General features: G+C 42.4%; 1 protein-coding gene across 1 annotated transcript in view; it reads right to left on the reverse strand.

Moving 5' to 3' along the window:
• suclg2 (succinate-CoA ligase GDP-forming subunit beta) overlaps nucleotides 1-22500 on the reverse strand; it is an 88064-nt gene that overhangs the window by 51944 nt on the left and 13620 nt on the right. The window contains exon 2 of the mRNA XM_060858316.1: nucleotides 15053-15194. Within this exon, the coding sequence (XP_060714299.1) occupies nucleotides 15053-15194 (142 nt within the window). The remainder of the gene's footprint in view (nucleotides 1-15052; nucleotides 15195-22500) is intronic.

The following is a 22500-nucleotide window of genomic DNA, read 5'->3' on the forward strand; positions in this document are numbered from 1 at the left end:
GAGATGCTTTTCTGTCCATCACGGTTCCAGCGTGTTACGGTAAAAGGTCTATATCGGATATTGGGTTTACTGTATGAAGATAAGTCTGGAAAAAAAAAACTCCTCCTTAACCCAAAACATCTGAGATCCACAACCGTGTCACGGTCAAAGCCAATGCATTCACGTCATGTCCCCGTACGGACGTGAGCGTTCACCGAAGCGCCTGACCTGATTTTCTGCATCGTGCTACTTGCCGGATGATTCTCTAATTAGATCATTTATAAAAATTATAAATGCGAAGGAGAACTTGTCCAGATAAAGAAGACCGCGTGTGTTAAACATTGTGGCATTTTCAAAGCTGGAGATTCTTTCTATCATCATCTCGAAGAGGCGCGCCGTGATTCGCCGACGAGGCGTCATCGTCGTTAAGCTTTCGTCTGTTTAAATAATGATGCTTCACTCGATTCACTACTTAATCTTTAGTTAGCAAAGTAATACTTTTAATCCGTGAATCCGTTTCTCACAAAGCCCTTTCCCCTGAGCTGCTCAGAGAGCACCGTATTATCTCTGATGCCATCGTATCGCAACAGAGCCCAGTTCTCCTCTCTGATTGGTCAGACAACGGTGAGTAATTCTCTGTTTCGATGCAATTTAAATTACAGCTTAATGCGAACGGTAACTAATACTGTACCTTATTGTTTCTATGGTAACACGGCTTCAATTTGGTGACGTTCTCGGAAAGATTTATTCAGCCTATTAGGAAGGAGTCTCCAGTGCTCAGTGTTCGTTAACGGTCGATAATAAAGCCGGACAGAAAATAAATAAATAAATAAATAAGTTGTTATACCTTTCGGATACATTTCTTCTAAGCCCCGAAGTGATTTATTCCCTACTTACACACGACTCATTGTTAATGAGCAGCAATTGAAATGAATTTAATGTCCATATCCAAATACAGAGCCTTATTTATTTATTTATTTATTTTATTTTATTTTTTTTCCCCCTAAGGCCCAGAATCACACCATATCCACATGCATATTGTATGTGTAAAGGCATTTCAGACAAACTCAACATGGCATTTAAGAAAAAGAACAGACCCGGGTTCGTCCGTATGCTTCGCTCCTGGCTGTTTCTTTAAATGTCACCAGCTAATTGGTTTGTGGTCTTCTCATCCTATTCATTATTAAAACGGCCTCATCACAGCAGAACGGAGGAGCGCGGGACGGTCGGGACGTGCGGGCGGCTTAATCAAATCCCGTCCTCGGGTAAGTGTTATGTTTGTTCTATCTTTGTAGATATGTGGTGGATTTCAAATAACTAGATCTCAGGCGTCATCGGGCATCAAGGCAGGATACACCCTGGACGGAGTGCCAACCCATCGCAGGGCACACACACACTCTCATTCACTCATGCACTCACACACTACGGACAATTTTCCAGAGATGCCAATCAACCTACCATGCATGTCTTTGGACCGGGGGAGGAAACCGGAGTACCCGGAGGAAACCCCCGAGGCACGGGGAGAACATGCAAACTCCACACACACAAGGAGGAGGCGGGAATCGAACCCACAGGCTCCCCGTGACCCGAGGTAGTTCGGATAAGCGGTAGAAAATGAGCGAGTGAGTGAGCGAGTGAGTGAGTGAGTGAGTGAGATGTTTCAGATTAATGCTTTAAATGTTAAATGATCAGGTTTTGATTTAAGTCGAAGATTTCATGTGTGTTTGTTTGGATCATGGTGACAACTCATCAAGGCAGAAATGGAGTCTGATCTCATATCCTGAAGTGCGTATAATGTATAATGCAACACAACTCCATATTAATATGTCATCTTTTCAGGATGAACAAGACGGGGGAAAAAAAATAATAATAATTAAATAAATAAATAAAAAAGCTCAGCCCAAGCTGTCACTCTAATTGAACTACTCATGCGCTGTCAATTCTAACATATTACATTCAGAACTCCAGACGGTTATGATCAATATTCGAAGCACGATGAGGAGGAACAGAAACTTCATTTAGCCGAGCAAAGTCGGTTTCTATTGTCATGCCAATCCGTCTACTCGTACAGAATGGGAAGCGTTAGGATTAGGACGTGAACACAAAAGACACGCGACTCAATGCGCACGGCTGCGTACAGTGCGACTGGGATAAAAAACGTATGAGCCACAAAGCCACAAGGATGAGTGAGTGAACAAGCGGATAAATGATGGATGGATGGATGGATGGATGGATGGATGGATGGATGCAGCCTATGGACGAGGATAGATGAAGGTCAAGGTCAAGGAGAGAGATGTTAGATGGATAACAAATGGAAGGATAGAGAGATGGTGGATAGAGAGATGGATGCATACAACACAGACTAGTGGAAAAAGGAATAGATGTATGGAATGAATAGAAGATGGAGATGGATGCAGCAGTGGAGAGGTGGTGGGATAGAGTGATGGGATAGAGTGGTGGGATTGGGTGGGTGGATGGATGGATAGATGGATGTATGGATGGATAGATGTATGAATGTATGCATGGATAGATGTATGTATGTATGTATGGATGGATGGATGGATGGATGGATAAATGGATGGATGTATGGATAGATGTATGGATGTATGTATGGATGGATGGATGTATGCATGTATGGATGTATGTATGTATGTATGGATGGATAGATGGATGGATGTATGGATGGATAGATGGATAAATAAATGGATAATCAGTGATGAATGCAGAGTAAAATAGAATTCCAAATAAATGCATATTAATCAAGCATCAGCTTTTGATATACATGATATTTTGGAATGCCCTCTGTGTGTGTGTGTGTGTGTGTGTGTGTGTGTGTGTATATGCGTGTGGTGTTATTCTGTTTTACTTGTTGTTGAGGTGTCTGAGGTGCAACAGAGTGAAGTCTCGGAGAGCGGCACGCTTGAACCCTGCTGCTTTACATTTTGCTCATCTGTCAGTAGTGTGTGTGTGTGTGTGTGTGTGTGTGTGTGTGTGTGTGTGTGTGTAATTTACTGGTGGATGACAGGAAACAGACAGCGGTTAGAGCGCGAGTGCCTGACCCGTCTGATCCCGAGCACACTGACTGCACCATGTACAACAGAGCAGGAAACAAGACAGAGAGAGTTTAATGATGCCATTCAGCTCAAGAAAACACAGTGTGTGTGCATGCGTGCGTGCATGTGTGTGTGTGTGTGTGTGTGTTTCCTTGGGCTGAACAGCATCATTAGACTCTCTCCATCTTGTTTAAGACTGTTTAAACCAAGAGACCACACACACATATACACACACTTATTTATATCAAGCAATGTTATATGTATATATGTAGGACTGCATAGTGTGTGTGTGTGTGTGTGTGGTCTCTTGGCTTAAACAGTTCCTGGGACACTGACAGCTGAGGTCTTGTTCTTCCTGTCCACCTGCTTGCTGTAACAATCTTCAGTAAGGTGTCACGGGGACAGACGTTCTGCATATTAAAGGCCCGAGCTGTTACTGTTTGTATGCTTGGTGTCAAAAACCCCAAAATTCGAGCCTGTTATACAAAATACAACAAAAATAAATAATCTTGTTTAAGAGCTCGGTTAGTGAGAGAAAGAAAGAGAGAAAAAAAATCCTCCAGCAAAGTAACAAGCAAAGCAAAGGCGAAGAATTTTAACGGACCAAGATGCAGTTTTTGTTTATTCACGTTTCAGAGAATTTCATCAGGAAAGCTTTAGATCACTGTACTGAGAGCAGAAATCCTCTGTGCTGCACTGCAGGATTAAATTCTACACTAAAACACATGTCTACTGTCAAAATGATATATAATATATATATATGTATATACATATATATATATATATATATATATATATATACATATATATATATATATATATATATATATATATATATATAAAACTAAAGAAAGCACAGAATAAAGGATATACTGTAAAAAAAAGAAAAAAGTTTTCTATATAAAGTAGACTATATATAGCTATATAAATTATTCATTCATTCATTTTCTACAGCTTATCCGAACTACCTCGGGTCACGGGGAGCCCCAGGCGTCATCGGGCATCAAGGCAGGATACACCCTGGACGGAGTGCCAACCCATCACAGGGCACACACACACTCTCATTCACTCACGCAATCACACACTACGGACAATTTTCCAGAGATGTCAATCAACCTACCATGCATGTCTTTGGACCGGGGGAGGAAAGCGGAGTACCCGACCCTGGAGGTGTGAGGCGAACGTGCTAACCACTAAGCCACCGTGCCCCCCCCGCTATATAAATGAATCATCACTAAAACATTAACAAAATAAAATTGTACTTCGTTAATCCAGCCATCGCGGTTGATGGACAGTTGAAATGATCATTAAACGATAAAATGTTTAAATCGTTTAGTAAATATGTAAATTTTATGTTGATGCTTCCTTTAGCATTAGCCGAATTATTTCGATTTGTTATATAATAGCTTCATAGGCCAAAAAATAAAAAATAAAATAAATAAATTTAAAAAAAAATAAAAAATTTTAAATAAATAAATAAATCTAAAATAAAATAAAACCAATACGATTAAATGCTTATTTCTAACTAATCTCTAACAATTAGAACATCATTTTTTACTATTTATTTACTCACTTTTGTAACCAATGAATGTTAGCATGTTAGCATTGGGGATTAACAGACGCTGCTGCTGCGGCTGCTTATCTCTTTACTCGCTCGGTATTTAACGGCATTAAATGACTGGGATTAGATCAGTGATCCTGGATCAGGTTTCTTTTGTATGGAGTTGACCCCTGATCCCGGATCAGCACTTCTCCTGTGATACTGCTAATGAGTCTCGCAGGCTTTTAGATACTCAGAAGCTTAATAAAATCTCCACACGCAGTCCGGTATCTTCTCTCCGAGTCGACGGAGGACGAGGGCCAAGCGAAGCTATCAAAGGGATTACCAGCTCTCTCCTCCGCTTACACGCGCGATCTTAGTCGTACGTTATCTCTGACAGCTCAGCTTAAAAAAAAAGGCTATATTAAGCAATTTGGTACACCTCCATTTGTCTTGTGCTGCGTCTCCAGCCCTCTTTTCCCTCTCGCTCTTTTTCATTCTTTCAGCTTGGCAGAAAGGCCACTGGAACTCGGCATGAAATCGCATCTCTTCTGACGGGGCCTGAAAAACGGCCCGGGGTATCAGTGAGGCGTTAGTCTCAGCCCCGGGAGCTCACGCCGAGCCACGATGAAGTGAGCGAGCGAGCAGGAGGGCGAGTGGGAGTTAGGAGGAAACCCCAAAGTACAACAGCTTTATGAATCTAAATGTGTTTGTAATGAAATGCAGACTTTTTGGATCGTTAATCATCATCTGGTGCAGAAGGTGTCGAACACGTACAGTACAGGTTGTTCACGGGGCTTCTAGGCTCTGTGGTCCAACACATTGGATTTAAACTGATGTCCAGAACGGGCTTGTAATGTGAGGACGCAGGACAGAGGGTTACGGGGTCACAGCCCTTTATATACACAGTCTCAGGGTTCAATGAGTGGAAGAACACAAAAGAGCAAAAAAACTGTGTCGGTGTTCATTAAAGAGAGCAACAAACAGCCTTATACAGAGCTTCAAGCTTCATCACCATACACACAGACACACACACACACACAGATACACATCTCACACACATACATACACACACACACACCTCTCTCTCACACACACACACACCTCTCTCACACACACACACCTCTCTCTCTCACACACACACACACCTCTCTCTCTCACACACACACACCTCTCTCTCACACACACACTCCTCTCACTCTCACACACAGACACCTTTCTCTCTCTCACACACAGACACCTTTCTGTCTCTCTCACACAGACACCTTTCTCTCTCTCTCACACACACACACACACACACACACACCTCTCTCCCACACACACACACACACCTCTCCCACACACACCTCTCACACACACCTCTCACACACACACCTCTCACACACACACCTCTCACACACACACCTCTCACACACACACACACACACCTCTCTCTCACACACAAGCTTCTGTTGCCAAGTGATCAGAAATTATGCTGACATCCAACATGGGCTGCATTTATAGAATAAAATACATCACCACATCAGCAGAACAGAATAAAACATACAGCAGATATAATCCCAATAAGGGAACAACCATCATTACGGACCAAATCAGACAACCATCAGCTTCTTAACGCTGATGTCATCACCTTCAGTGTCATCACATATTGTAGGGTTGAGTGAAGGGGGACACAAATATCATAGCACCGTAGATTACATCATTACTATGACACAAAATAAGTCTATAGATTGCCAAATAAAAAAATACATCTTTAAAACCGTATTCATTTACTGCCTAAAGATAGAAATGAACACAGAAAAGAAAACTTAGTTTAAATCTGTAAAAACTTGCTTGATTTATTTGTATTTGTTTGGAAACGATACACGGGCACTAACGGGATTACGTGGTGTTCGTTTAGGTCAGTAATAATTAAATAGCGCCAAAGCAACAAGATGCCTGAAGAAATTTATAAACTCTACTTCTTTACTGTAGCGTACTCAACAAGAGATGAAATATTAAAATCTGTAAAAAGGCTTCTCTGAAAGCCGTCGCCTCCTGAGACAGAGGCGTAGCAGCGGTGGGAAATAGAACAAGAAAAGAAAAACATATACCATGATAAGATATGTAAGTTCATTTGGAAAAAAAACAAATAAATAAAAAAATGCCAGCCAAATAGTACTATTGAGTTTTCCCACCTACTAAATAATAATAATAATAATAATAATAATAATAATAAATAAAATAAATCAATAAATAAACACAATAATAAATACATATTAAAATAATAATAAATAAATAAATAAATAAATAAATACAAATAAATAAATACAATAATAAAACAAAAATATAAATAAATAAATAAGATTCTGAAATTACTCAAACTTGAAAAGAAATTTGCATATATTTATTTTTATTAATGGTAAATACTATTTTATATAAAATATAAAATAGTGGCTTATTTTCAGAGCAAATCCGTGCAGAGAAAAAGATTAAACTGACTCCAGGCCAAAAGGGGCGGAGCTAATTAAAGGGGAGAATCAGAAACACACACACTTTCACTGCAGCAGCTCTCAACAGTCATTACAGCACCCATATATTGTAGGTAAGAGTTCTGTTAGTGTAGCTTATACGCTGTCTCTCTGTGTGTGTGTGTGTGTGTGTGTGTGTGTGTGTGTGTGCCTGTGTGTATCACTACTTCATTCTTGCCCCTGAAACACTCCTCAAGCTGTCAGACTGAATGTTCGTGTCAATCAACATCCTCGTCCGGCTCGATCGCCTACTCGACTAATGCAGGTAGTGCTCAAACACCTCACAGAACACACACACACACACACACACATTACTACATTGCTCGTATTCAAACACAAGGAGAAATAAAAGGTAAGGAAATAAACAGATATGAAGACTCACTGCTCCTCATCCAACAGGTGCTGCAAGAAAGGTTTAATGGCATGTTACGTCAAATCACAGAGTGAGCTGGGTATAAAAACACAGTTATATACTCAGACTGTACTATTATTAGCTGGCCTACTGGGCAAAGCTTTAAAAGTTTGTCCTTGTCAAAGATTGCAAAATTGCAGTCGCATCTTCAAAATAAATAAATAAATTAATAAACAAACCAACCCTTGTAACATGGTACACACAAGTAACACAAGACAACAACTCACATGTGCAGAAAGTGACAGTTAATATATCGTACTCACAAAACACACACGTGAAGACAAGCGCTCACATCCTACTCACCGTCACTTCATAACTCCCATCCACCCATTTTAACGTCGTGTGTCAATAACTACATGTAAATATAGAAGCCATATGCACCAATAACTCCGGCAGCAGAAAGATTAAAAAAAAAAAAAAGAAAAAAAAAAAGAAAAAAGCTCTCTCTCGAGCATCGTGAAATCTTTCATCTCCTAAACGAGACGATGTAAAACAACAGATGTTACATTAACACAACTCCATTACAACTCGACAAGAGCCATTTCAGCCACAGTGATTTAACTCGACACTCTAAACCCATCACCGAATCGCACGTGCGCCAGGTTCGCCGGCCTTCACGGCGTATTTCAACATTTCAGACCAATCATCTGCATTCTAAATCTTGCTCTGTCTGTGTCCACAGTGTACTCAATTTGTGTACACACACACACACACACACACACACATACACACACAAAACAGAAGCGAGATCTGTAACGAATTTGGTGGAAGGAAAAAAAAATAACAACAGTGCATTTTTCGTACAAATTTAGCGCTCAATGAAGCGTAGAATGGCTCTAATAAAACAAGCAATTTGGAGCGTGCATTAGTGAAGTAATGGCATCGTAGCTCGCGCCCAAGCAGCAAAGGGATATGGAGGCGCGGCGAGCCATAATGCATCGTGGGTAATGCCAATCCGGAGGAGCCGTCAGGAAGGCCAAATTACATTTTGATTTGTGAGCTGTGCGAAAGGCAGCTTGTGTTCCCTCCGCCAATGGATTTGCAGAATCATTTGAAAGCCTTTGCTATTGTTCCACCACGGAGGCACAAATCACCAGGCCAATTACAGTTCTTTATGATTCATAAAGAGAGATTTTTTTTATTACGTGCTTGGTGCGTGTGCGTCATTTTATGAGCTTGAATTCCGTCAGGATTTCAAAAAGGTCTCCATAGAGTTATACAGAGGGAGAGAAGAGGCTCGTATGTTAGAGGGACCTCGAACAAACAAAGCAACAAAAAACTAGCCGAGTGTCTTCGTGATGTGTCGGTCCACCATGAGTCGTCACATCAGCATCAATGCTCCTTGGCGTCGATTTTACAAGTCGGTGGAACTTGTACCGGAGGCAGTTCATTTGTCGTTCATCAAATTTTCTCTGAAACCAGTGTGAACAAAAAAATGGAAGAGGAATTTAATCATTGATGGCAACCGGCAGGCACTTTTTTCCAGGGATTTCAGAACAGCGTAACAGATATTGCGTCATCGGGTAGGCGTGGCCTATTTGATAATCTAACCCTAACCGTAGTTTTTGGTTGTTTATTTGTTTTCTAAAATAAATCTACCTGTATGACTGTTTTGTCTTCGTAGTAGGCTGTTTTGTTTTTTTTTTTGAAAGAGGGCGTTTTTCCAAGACCTCCAGAAACACGCCCACTTTACGTCATGGTAACGAAACCCCTGGAATTTAGTGAATACCGATGGCAACCACCAACCATGTGACCAACATGCATGGTTATGCAATGATAAAAGTGTGAAAAAAAGTGTGACAAATGCCTTTTATCTTGCATTAGAGGAATAGATATGACCAGTGATTGTTAAAGCTCATACCCACAATGAACAAGAACAGAACATGCAGCAGGATGTGTGTTTGCGGACTACTGGGCCTGAAAGTGTGAGGGTTGAGGCAGGTCATTTGTGCTAATCTGTTAAACACAATTGTTCAGAAACTGAGAGCATCATCTCGTCACGCATGGTCACCGAGCCTCGAACAAAGAGAGCACGGCAGATGGTTCGGACACGGCAAGTTCAGAAAAATACATATGGTCCACAACAGCTCATGTCAAGAAGAAGCCTGAAGCACGAGGCAAAGGAGCAGAGCAGGGTTGTTTTGAGCATCTCGACGGAACAGGGTTACTGACTCCATAGCCAATCTTGGACACTGGCAGCGCTATGAAAAGCACAGAATGGAGCTGACAAATTGTGCCACAAATGGGCCAAGCTCGCTGAATCACAGAACACTCACGAAGAATCGCAGTGTTCCTAGTAGAACTTTTCGATCATAATGGGGCCAGGACAAGTGATTGTGTAACCTTTGTAACTACACACTCAGGTCAGGACTCGTTCATAACCATTTAAAAAAAAAAAGTGAAGTGACATACGGCTAAGTACGGTGACCCGTACTCAGAATTCGTTCTCTGCATTTAACCCATCCAAAGTGCACACACACAGCAGTGAACACACACACACACACTGTGAACACACACCCGGAGCAGTGGGCATCCATTTATGCTGCGGCGCCCGGGGAGGAGTTAAGGGGGTTCGGTGCCTTGTTCAAGGGCACCTCATTCGTGGTATTGCCGGCCCGAGACTCGAACCCACAACCTTAGGGTTAGGAGTCAAACTCACTAACCATTAGGCCATGACTTCAAAAACTGAACACATTTGGCATACACCCTTATCGAAAGAGACGTTCAGAACGAATTCGAATTGAGTCCTTACTCCAGCACAATTAGGTACAATTAGCCAAAAACTTGTTAGTTAGACGTTAGTAAAGAACAAGATTCTGGTCTCCAGTCACTGTTTGAAAACAACCAGAGACAGTTGGAAAGGGAAAGTTCATCTGACCCCTTTGTTGCCCCTTGACCAAGAACACGGTGGGTGAAGTCAAATTTTTTTCGAGGTTTATGAAAAATGCGGAACAACATCTGGGAAGTGAGGGCAGGCTTTGTAGGTAACTGGTGTTGTTCTTTTGGCTGCTGGCTGTTCAGGGTCGCCACAGGTTTTTACGCCGGATGCAACCCTCACATTTTAATCTGGGCTTGGGACCGGCACTGAGAGTTAACTGTTCAGCGGATGGAGTAGCTCCTGGCCGGGAATCGAACCAGGGCCACAGCAATGAGAGCATGGGATCCTACTGCTGGACCACCAGGAGGCAGGCTTTGTAGGTAACTACAAAGTAGTATTGTATATTTTATATTTTTAAAGTATATAATATTTTTTTTTAAAGGAATGGAGTGATGTACAAGAACTCTGTGAAAGCTTGATCAAGAATAAAGTTGGAGGGTTCTGATGACACCCAGAGTGCCAGAGAGTTGCCAAAGACCAATTTTACATCTCAGAAGCCTCCACACCAGAGATGGGAGTAAGTCACACATGTGCAAGTCACAAGTAAGTCTCAAGTCATGAATGTCAATTCAAAGTCAAGTCGAGTCTTTTTTTAATATTTGTCAAGCAAGTCTCAAGCCTCAACTTTGCGACTTAAGTCTGACTCGAGTCAAATCGAGTCCCCCATCTCTGAGTCATTTAACTCAAGTCCGAGTCAAGTCTCAAGTCATGAATGTCAAGTCAAAGTCAAGTCGAGTCTTTTTTTAATATTTGTCAAGCAAGTCTCATCTTTGCGACTTAAGTCTGACTCGAGTCAAGTCATATGACTCGAGTCCCCCATCTCTGCTCCACAATGTGAACAAGGCATTTTTTGTAAAGATGATATTTGCATCCCAATCCAAATTAGGCTCATTATTCATTATCTAAACTAAAAAAAAAATGCATCAGCACCCATCTCTGAGACGCCCAAAAAATAAAAAAATTTTAAAAATAAATAAATAAATAAATGCTCTGAAGACTTCTCTCAAGATCCTCCATCTCCATTCCAACGTGTACCAAAATGATTATTATTGACGGAGACTTGGTGTAGGTTTGAAAAAAATCAGTGCGTCAGTGCAGAACACTTGAATTAAAAAGTACTTCTGAAATACCTGGTCCAGCCTTTAGACTAAATTTCACAAAGGAAAATGATTTGAGATTAAAATAAATAAATAAATAAGTGTAGATATTGTTCAGTGAAACAATCTCATCCTCTGCATAAGGAAGGAAAATCAGTGATGAAATGAACACGGTGACAAAACATTATTGCTAAATCACCTTAATCAAAGGTTCCATAAAGGGGAACATCGAATCCTGCTCGTCTTTCGCAAATCGCAATTATTAAGGCAGAACGGATACGTGAGATAAAAGTAGGCGCACCTTTCAGGAGAAAATCAAGTCAGGTCTCGGTCATATCATATCCAACTCGACCACATCGCTAATAAGCACACAAGAGATTTGACAGCTATCAATGAAGCGGCAATGTTTACGCTTAATATTCATATCCTCTCACTCACTGACTCATCTTCTACTGCTTATCCGAACTACCTCGGGTCACGGGGAGCCTGTGCCTATCTCAGGCGTCATCGGGCATCAAGGCAGGATACACCCTGGACGGAGTGCCAACCCATCACAGGGCACACACACACTCTCATTCACTCACGCAATCACACACTAGGGACAATTTTCCAGAGATGCCAATCAACCTACCATGCATGTCTTTGGACCGGGGGAGGAAACCGGAGTACCCGGAGGAAACCCCCGAGGCACGGGGAGAACATGCAAACTCCACACACACAAGGTGGAGGCGGGAATCGAACCCACAACCCTGGAGGTGTGAGGCGAACGTGCTAACCACTAAGCCACCGTGCCTCCATTCATATCCTGTATAAATGAATTCATATGGTCTTGTCTTGTGGTGTGGATATTATACAACTACTGATTTTCTGAAGCCTTTAGTGAGAAGGAGGAAGAGGAGGAGGAGGAGTTGCCTCTCAGTGTGCCATCAGTAAGCAAGGAGGCAAAAAAAGAAGAAAGGGAAAAAAAAGCTTAAAGAGAACAAAGTTGAGAAAATTCAGATGGCAAATAATGATAGGGATCGGCTGAATTTATCAGATAGACATTAAAACTTCAAAACTTCAGCTGTCTGTTTGTTACGACGACTCGTTCCGACACAGCTTTGTCAGATCAATACCCCACCGATTTTTCTAACTAAAAGCCAAATCCTTTAACACCATCAAATCAGGGATCTCCCTTTGGACTTCGAATCAGATAAGTGGTACGTGGTAGAAGATGATGACACCCAAAAAGGATGAATAAGTCATGGTCGAATATTTTACCATTGGTCACCTCAGGTTTCAGCATCCGTCCTTGGTGGACGCAGACTTCCTCATGAAATCCAGACAGAATGATCTGGAACATTCTAAGAGGAAAATCCATCACTATGCAGCCAGCAGACACACGTGTCAACCCAGCCAGTGGCACGAGCCGGAGGCCAAAATAATGGCGCTTGCTCATTGGCTAGAGAAAACACGAGCATGGCTTAGACGCGAGAGCTGAGGAAAACATGAATTTGTCTTCATTAGATGCTTTCTCAAAAAACGATGGCAGGGGCACACTGGGGTTACAATCCATCTCACATAGGAGTGGTTTATTATAAAATCTAGTGCAAATTGTAAAAAAAAAAGAAAAAAAACAACAATTTAAATGTGAGTTTAGGTACAAGAACATAAAATCTTTTTTTTTTTTTTTTTTAAACTGTCACATGCTCAGGATGTCTTCTTTAGCTGATTTCATTTACTACATCTCAGCCCACTTCATCTTCCGATCACATCCACCGGGTGTGTTTTTTAGGCGCTGTACGTGCACTTATGTGCCGACGCGGCATAAAATCGCACCTGTGACTGATGAAGGCGGCATGAGGTTTGCCTCTTTGACAGTTAGGTCACTTAACACCATGCAGAGGCTGTTTAAAAGTCGAGCGTAAACGCTCTACGGACTGGCCTGCATGATCATCGTAACCGGCAGCCTGTCAGCGGATCATTGGTCTCGTCTGTCTTTTAGGATGCAAACTTATTATCCTGATAGTCCTTTGTCCCACTTTTTTCCTTGTTTTATCTGAATAGACATATAAAAAAGGTCGAAACAAAAAAAAAAAAAAAAACACGTCTTTCTTTAAGAACAGCCCGTCCTCAGGAAAAGAGCGTCACCTCGTACCATAAATGGTCTACTATATTTTCTAACCTCTCCATACGGTGCGGATATAAACTCCCTTAAGTTGCAACTGCAATAAATCATAGCTCACTGAAGCATCTTTGCTGTGTGTCTGAAAGTGCCCGAGTTTATGAGCAAGCGTTTCCAATTGAGCTGTCAGCTGCATTGTAGCATGGGTAAAACTAGGTCCGTCAAAGAGCAGAAGGAGTGCGTGTCCGGCACGTCTCGGAGGAGGAAAAGCTCACAGCTGTATCTCGCTGACAGAAATCCATTTGCGTCTCGCTTGGTCACCTCGACCCTTAGAGACCCGCTGTGTCGCAGTGTGTGCGCTTCGATGGAAAGCGAGATTATGGTGTCTGTGACAAAATCCGGATAGAGTGCTTCCGGAAATTCTGCTCGGACATGTCCGCCACGCATGACCTGATAGGCACCGTGACCTCGCTTACACGATCAACGATACATACAGAGAACAAACGAGGCATCGTCAGTAGTGCTGGTTTTATTTCAAAGCTCTTCTGCACTGTACCAGCTAGCCAACTGTGTGTACACGTGGCAGACCGTACTAAGGCCTATTGCGAGCAGTGAGATAAAGGGCAGATTAAAAAGCCAAAAGCAGACAGCTGAGAGATCAGCTTGTGGAAAAATTCCAGGCTGATTCACACTCTCATAGCTTAGAGAGAGTGGCTATAGCGAACTTCCGTTTATCTCTGGGTAAAGCTTCTTGGCCACTGTGAAAAATCGCATACCTTTTGACATCCAGCACCAGGCTTGGCGGGCACTACAGAGCTCACAGGCAAGCTGGACTCTGGACACAATCCATCACACAAATGTGTATAAGTGTATGTATAAAAGTGAGTTAGAAACAATAAAGCATGCAATCGGTACAAGGAATAGGTTTGCATACAGTAGATTTAATACTAGGACTGCCAAGATGATCATTTTACGGTGTGGGTTGTCCAGCAAGTTCCCCAATGCTGGAGCCGGTATCCATTTCAAAGTGTCAACGTGGAGCCATCTTGTGCACCCACCCACCACCTGCAAAATGAAAGGTGGGCTTCGGGTGCAACGCCGGTTCAGTGGTAGTCAAAGTGGCAGGCAACATGAACTACACCCTTGAAATGGAACTGAAACTGACTTATAACTGTAGCAGGGTGACACTATGTCGATGACCTCTAAGCAAACACCCTGCAAGACGTAACTATTAGCAGATCATTTTAGTTTGTATAAATGACAAAGGATTTGTAAAATCATTCATTAGTATAAGTTTTACACCATGAATATTAGGAAACCACAAGATCTTCTTATTGGTTCTAGGAAAACTCAGACCACTGGTTAAAAAAGGTCCTCTTGAAACACCCTCAATATGAACATACTGTAGTTCTTAGACTAAGGCTGAACAAGCTTTCATTAGTAAATATTTTTTTGTGTTAGCAGGCTTGTGCTACTTACTTAGCCGTTTGGCAGCCTCTAGGGCCTCGGCACCGGTGTCGGCGACAAAAAAGCGCTGGACGGCCACGCCACACTCCTGCATCAGCTTCTTGCTCTGGTACTCCTGAAGGTTCAGCCATCTTCTGGGGTTCACTCTTACCAGCTGCACATGCAAACAGAATCATTCATTTAGCATATCAGGAAGTACCTAGTTTTCCACTCCTGCCTAAAGTTAACTGGAAAAAACATGCTAAATTAATACCACACAGGAGTTAAAGCTAGTAAAACCTGAGCTACATCATTCCAAACAACAAAAGAAACACAGCTACACTATAACTATTTATCACCGCTGCTTACGATCATCGATTAAATGCGAGGTCAAACGCTCCGACGCGCCTCCACAGAGTGATGCCGCAGACCAATCGCATTATCCTACAGCGAAATATGGGCCAGAAATTGGCTGTTGGAATGCGACGGGAAGAAAAGAATCCATCAGAGAGCCAGTAACACTACGTGGCACGATGAAGCAGTGTTTCAGAACAGCTCTCTAGAGCTCGGGCCGTACTAGCACTGCGTGTACCTCGGGGAATAATGAGACAGCCAGATGGACTGTGGGTTACTGCGTGCTCTGAAGTGCCGCGCTCAGGAATCGTAGGCTCAGCAGCCGTGATGGCCGTTGACTCCAGCTGTTGGCGCTATTAAAAAGACATAGGAAGGTTTTAGTGGGAAAGATATGTGCGTTCGAGGTGACTTTCGCGTTTGGTGTTGTCAGGTGGTCTCGTAATGCAGCAGGCAGGTGTGTGTCTGGAGTTAAAACAAAGAGGAAGAGTATGCTTCAGGAAGCGGGGAGACAAAGCCGACGCCTGTAGGGAAGAGAACAATGAATCTTTCCCTAATATAAGAATTGGAAGACTTCCTACTTATATCATTAGCCTTATAGCATTCTGATTGGTAAGTTTCAACAGAGACCTTCTCTGGCAGCATGTACCTTTTATTTTTTTTATTGTTAAAATAATTTTTTTTTTTTTTTTTTTATACAAATGTTTTTGGGATTTTTTTTTTGAGCAGTTTTGGTATCAGGTTCTTGCTTTTTTTTAATCAGATCCAGCCAGACCCAAAGCAGGTTCAGGGCAGGTCCAGGCAGGGCAAGGGTTGTTCCGAGCAGGACCAGGGCAGACCTGGGGCAGATTCACTATAATTGGCCCTAATGCGGAGCAATAAAACATGTGAGATCATTTGTGTAATTGGAATTTATTCTGTTATTTTGTAACAGTCCAGTATCTAAACCCCAATAGATTTAGTCTTGGTTCACTGCACAAATAACCCATATACGGCATTCTGTAAACTTTGGCTGTCAATCAATAGGGTCTCTTCAGAAGATCACAAACAGGTTGAAAATCCTGCCAAAGTTACAGCCATCAGCCACAGATTGTAAAAGTGGCTGAGCTCTTTACCTGGGAAGGATGGCACCATTCTCTCTCCTCGTGTCAATCACAGGGACATTAGCCAATCACTGGCGTCTGTCAGCTTGTGTAATTAGAATAAAGCATTAAGCATTATTTCTCTCTTGGTTCTATCACGTTGTCAAAATTGCTGCGGTCGGTCGGCTTCTGATGTCTTGGAGGAACAACACGTTAACCTTCACCCTTCCTAGTCTGTAGGTGTGGTGTGATCAAGCTGGTTGGTGGGTGGCAAGTGGCTGATGACTAAATTGCGGGAAAAGACAAGAGGGTTCGCTGAAAGTCATTTTTAGAAGAATACAATCTGACACTGGCCAGTGGCTGATGCTTTCATCCTTAAGGGATGACAAGGCCACAGTGTGTGTAGGGATAAAGATGGGATAGCGCTCTATCAATTATGAGTATGAGAGGGTTGATCTGGCACTGACACACACACACACACACACACACACACACTGCTTCAATGACTAACCATAGGGACGGCCTTCAGACCCATTTAACCTCGGCCAGACAAACAAGGCCTCAGGCTATCTTTACACCTCAGACAAGAACAGACTACAGACCAAAACAGAACAGAAAGACCAGATGAGACAAGTCGAGACTAAAGGACCAAATCTGACCATGCACTGAATATAAAAATAATTTCAGCCCCTCTAGGGTTCAAGCACAAGAGAGCTAAAGACTAAATGCATCAATCCAACTCACACAGACACTTAAACTCCAGCCACTATTGTTTCAGAACGTTCCAGAAAAAGAGCCGAAATGCCAAACGGACCGGCGAGAATACTTACACGGAAAGCTTTGCTGTGGTTTAATGGATGCGATTTTACGGGTCTTTCACGACAGCCGTAAAAAAAATAAATAAATAAATAAATAAATAAATAATAATAATAAAAAAAAAAAGCGCTGCCATTTAAGGAGATTTGTATTCTGTTCTATTCAGGGTCTTTCAACCGAAATCTTTAAGAAACACAAATTTTGATTCTTATTAAGTGATTAAATGTAGAATTCTCAAATGATGATGTTTCGTTTTTTCCGTTAAACCAATAGAACAGTTCAAAACATGCAAAAGAAGTTTTCTGTAGAAATGTAAAGTAAAGAATGGAAAACCGCCCCACCCGGACTGACACGTGAGGTGGGAGGGGGGCTGATCGGGGCGGATCGCAGCAGGTGGTGGCGATCGTCCGCGTTTCCCGTGTACTTTACCTTAAGGACCATGAAGCTACAGCTCTAAAACAGGAAACAGCTCCCTCCTCGATGATCATTAGCCCAGCGGCTGTGTACTAAAGCCTCCTCACAAACACATATAAACCTAACTGCTCCACTCTGGCACTGTACTAAACTTTCTGATGCCCCACTTACCACCGGGCTGCCAGCTCCACTTACCAGCAAAATTCAACAACATTCTCTCTCTTCTTCAATTCAATTTTTCCGTCTGTCCTTAATAAATAAATAAACAAACAAAAACAAATGGAAACAAACAAAGATTTCATGTGTTTGGTAAGAGCATTTAATAAGCGGTCGACGGAGTGCTAATGTACTAAATCAGGCTCGTAACAGCACTTAACAGCAGCTCTCCAAAACCACGGGCAGTCTCTTAAGAACAAAAAAAAAAAAAAAAAAAAACCATCCTTAAAACTTTCAGGAAGGGAAATGCAGGCCCGGGTAATAGCTCTGCTTTGGTTAGTTCCTCTGTTCTGTGTAGCTACAAAATGGTTTTTGTATCTTGTGTCAATTCATTTCATTCACTGGATAATTCTACACAAGCTACAACCCTACAATCGACTAAGAAACAAGCAAAGAAACTGTTTTGTTCTTTTACGAAGCAAGAAATCGTACAGCGTTCCCATTCGTGAGTAACAGAAAAATCGTTCCAGTGCCGAGACGCGTCTCGTTTCAACAGGAACACGAAACGCTCCAAGTGAAGACGCTGATGTGTTTTCTTTCATCCTCAACAATAGACTGGTGCGGATTTTGGGCTTCTTGCATCTTTTGCTAAATTAGAAATGAAAAAAAAAACACCTCTTAAACACAACTAATTCTGTCGCTACGGATAAGGTTCCGTTCCATTCTTCGGTTCGGTCAAAGATCTCATTTATGACATCCGATACGCAGCTAAAGATCACTAAAGTATCTCGAAGGGTGTACAAACTTTTGCAAACTCACTGTAAACAGTTTTTGAAGGGATCGTTGGATGACTAAAAGGTTTTCATCATTAACATTGAGTGTGGAACACCAAGGATTAAGTGGAGAACACCAGAGGAACTTCTCGAGGAACGTGCAGTTTTGGATTATAATAAATAAACAAACAAACAAATAAATAAATAAACAAACAAACAGAAATTAGTCATGACAGCAAAATTAAATGAAAGGGATAAAATTAAATTCAGAGGGGAAGGACGGGTTTTCCTTAAGGAAATCTGGTACTATTTCTCTCCGTCAGTTCCCTCCCTCGTTCCCCGGATCAGCAGATAAGGTGTACAGCTGGAGCCATTCAGAAAAACCACGTCAGAGCTAAAGGAAAGGAAAAGTGCAGCCCGTGAGCTGGCACGCCGACAGACACCTCGGGGGGCCGCACGGGAAAAAGAGAGCAGTGAAAAGACTGTAAAATACACGAAGCACACACCCGCTGGTGCCAGAGGCGGGCAGCATGAAGAGGCGGGCAGCATGTCGATCAGCAGCATGAAGAGAGCGTGACACGTGTTCAAAAGTGCAGCATTCAAACACGTCAAATGGTTTTTGATGCCATTTGTTAAAAAAAAAAGTCTGAAAGAAAACATTTTTTTTTTTTAAGCCTCAAATGGAAGCTGACAGCTTCGAAATCCAAGCGTTCTAGTTACAACATTTGAACAGGAATCGTTAATAATCCAAACTCATTTCTAGCTCGTGAATTTAGCTAATGCTAAACAACTCTAAAAGCTGTGAAAGAACAATTCTATCAAATCCGGTTAAACATAAACACATCACGCCCTGGTGTTATAACTGTATCTGTAGCCCGGTGCTGTCCCAGAACACGGAGCTGAAGGCAAAAAAGACTGACCGACAGATCACGACATCACTCCGCTTCAATTAAACCTGCATGGAGGAAACTGACAACCTGCTTGTAAATATTAGATGTCTAAAAATGATATTTTTCCAACCTCACGCTAAATTTAACTAACGATGAAAGCTGGGTGCTGAGTTTACTGAGCCGGTGCTGTAGGGGGCGCCGCAGGGAGACCGAACTCCCCTGTGAGGCACGGGTTCGACACTAATTATCATCATCAGCTCTCCAGGGATTGCCTGGAGAAAGAGACTGCAAATAGTGCACCAAAAAAACACACACACACACACAGTCGCACTTTGCAGAACTGTTGAGAAGAAGTGCATAGAAACAGTGCTACAATGGGAGCAGATTGGTAGCGAGTGTGTGAGGGCGTTCCCTGTATACTCTCCAAAGTCTTACTACATGAAAAAAGTAATTAGCCAGCTGAAGCTGAGGAGAGAGAGAGAGAGAGAGAGAGAGAGAGAGAGAGAGAGAGAGAGAGAGAGAGAGAGAGAGAGAGAGAGGACGTGATGCTGTGGAGAGGTGGACGTTTTCTAACCCGAGACATCACGCATGAGCGAGCGAGTACAACCCCAGTCCCAGTGTACCTACATCATATTCTCCTTCATCTGCCTCCTTCACTCACTGCCTCAAGCTCAAGATCTTGAGAAAACTCAACACACTGTCTGCTCATTCCTCCTGTTTATTAAGGGAAGCAGTGCAGGGTCTAGAGACAGAGATTTGCAGGCCTCGACTTCTCTTATCAGCTCCCATCATGTGCACATTTGTTTATAATGTAGATATTGATGCTGGGGTTTAATAACAAAAATGAAAAAAAATCCATCCATCCCTCACTGACTCACTCATGGATTCGCTGACTGACTCACTGATTTGCTGACTTGCACGCTGACTCACTGACTGATTCACTCGCCCACTCACTCACTGATTCACTCACTCACTCGTTGACTCACTTGCTGACTCCCTCGCTCGCTCGCTCACTCACTCGCTCGATGAATCGCTCGCTCACTCGCTCACTTACTCGCTCCCTCACTCACTCACTCGCTCACTCACTCGCTCACTCACTCGCTGGCTGACTCACTCGCTCGCAACAAGAACAAGAGGTTAATAATAAAGAAATTTTCATTTCACTAAGAAATAAAAAGAGGCCATTTTTCCTCCATTTCATTTTTTTTTGTTTGTTCGTTTCCTTTATTCAAACGCTGATTCAAAGTCTGTGCTTCATGTCATCGTCTCATCTACTTACAACTTCTGAAGAAGAAATCATAGGAAGAAGAAAACAAAAACGTGCGCGACAACCTCGTAAATAAACAAGCAAATAAATGTACAAGTAAAGAAATAAATATTTGTATATCTTAGTGATGATGAAGATTATTCATGAAGAGTCATCGGAGTAAAAACCTCATTAATAATCACTTCCTGTCCAAAGCGCTCTGTATCTCGCATAAACAATTTTATTTCCACAGATTTCTTTTTTTGAGCCTCTCGTCCTCGTGCATTAGCATTAAGTGAAATCGGTGCGGTCTCTGGAGCACGGGAGCAGATGTCCCTTTAGGTACGCCGCGTGCCCCGAGCACATCTCGACCTATCAGCCGTCCTCACGAAGGACGGAGAAAAGCTGCGGCAGCACTCGAGACGCGTTCTGTTTCCATGGCAGATGCTGAACAGACTGACCTCAAAAAGTTCGACTCGTATTATTTAAAAAAAACAAAACAACATTTAAGAAAGTAAGGGTTACTTCAGGAGCCCAAGAACCTGACCCGTGTTTTCCTCAGCAGAATGTGTAACTTCTAGCACAAGGCGAATCCCAGAGGACGTGAGGAAGCGGTTCGTATTTATAGCTGCTTATTGACTTGTTCTTATGAAGAGGAACATTTTTAAGGATCTGTGAGGAGAAAATAAACTTTATGGTGAGGACAGGTCCAAAAAAAAACAACAAAAAAAAAAACGAAAGAAATCTATTGACTTCTGTTCATCGACGGCTCCTTCATCTGGGCTCATGTGCTGTATCTTAGCAGATTTCTATTAGTGATGCGTATTATTGATATTTTAGGCATCAAGGCAGGATACACCCTGGACGGAGTGCCAACCCATCACAGGGCACACACACACACACTCTCATTCACTCACGCAATCACACACTACGGACAATTTTTCCAGAGATGCCAATCAACCTACCATGCATGTCTTTGGACCGGAGGAGGAAACCGGAGTACCCGGAGGAAACCCCCGAGACACAGGGAGAACATGCAAACTCCACACACACAAGGCGGAGGCGGGAATCGAACCCCCAACCCTGGAGGTGTGAGGCGAACGTGCTAACCACTAAGCCACCGAGCCCCCCCATTTTAGGATTATTATTAATGGCATACATTAGTAATGTGTTTACAGTCACTTGGGAATGTGTTTGTAGGATGTAACCATCCATCCATCCATCCATCCATGATAGTCATGATATTCAGAGGCATTTACTCCAACCGTGCCAACTTACTTCATAAAACTTTCCACTGAGTTTCCACTGATTTATTGCAGAGACGTTTCAATTCAATTCGCTCAAAAACAAGCACTAAAACCTCGACAAAATAAAAAAAATAAGAACAATAAAAAAGATAATACAACACTAAAACAAAAAAATAAAGAAAAACTCACAGCCCTGAAACAGAGCTGGTCATTTGTCCACCACTGAACAGGTTCCATTTACACTGCTGGTCTTTCCATCATCTACACCAAGAAAACAACACGCTACGTTTTCCTATTGGGCTGCGATAAAAGTGAAGGTGGAGGTCAGGAGAGAGAGAGGGACAGGGCAGAGAGACAAGGTGAAAGGGCAAAGGACATTATCGGTTAGTATTAGCTAACACCGGGCGGAGAGAGAGAGAGAGAGAGAGAGAGAGAGAGAGAGAGAGAGAGAGAGAGAGAGAGAGATAGAGAGAGAGACAGAGAGAGAAGAGAGATAGAGAGAAGAG

This window comes from Tachysurus vachellii, chromosome 22 (assembly GCF_030014155.1).
Source record: "Tachysurus vachellii isolate PV-2020 chromosome 22, HZAU_Pvac_v1, whole genome shotgun sequence".
Lineage (NCBI taxonomy): Eukaryota > Metazoa > Chordata > Actinopteri > Siluriformes > Bagridae > Tachysurus > Tachysurus vachellii.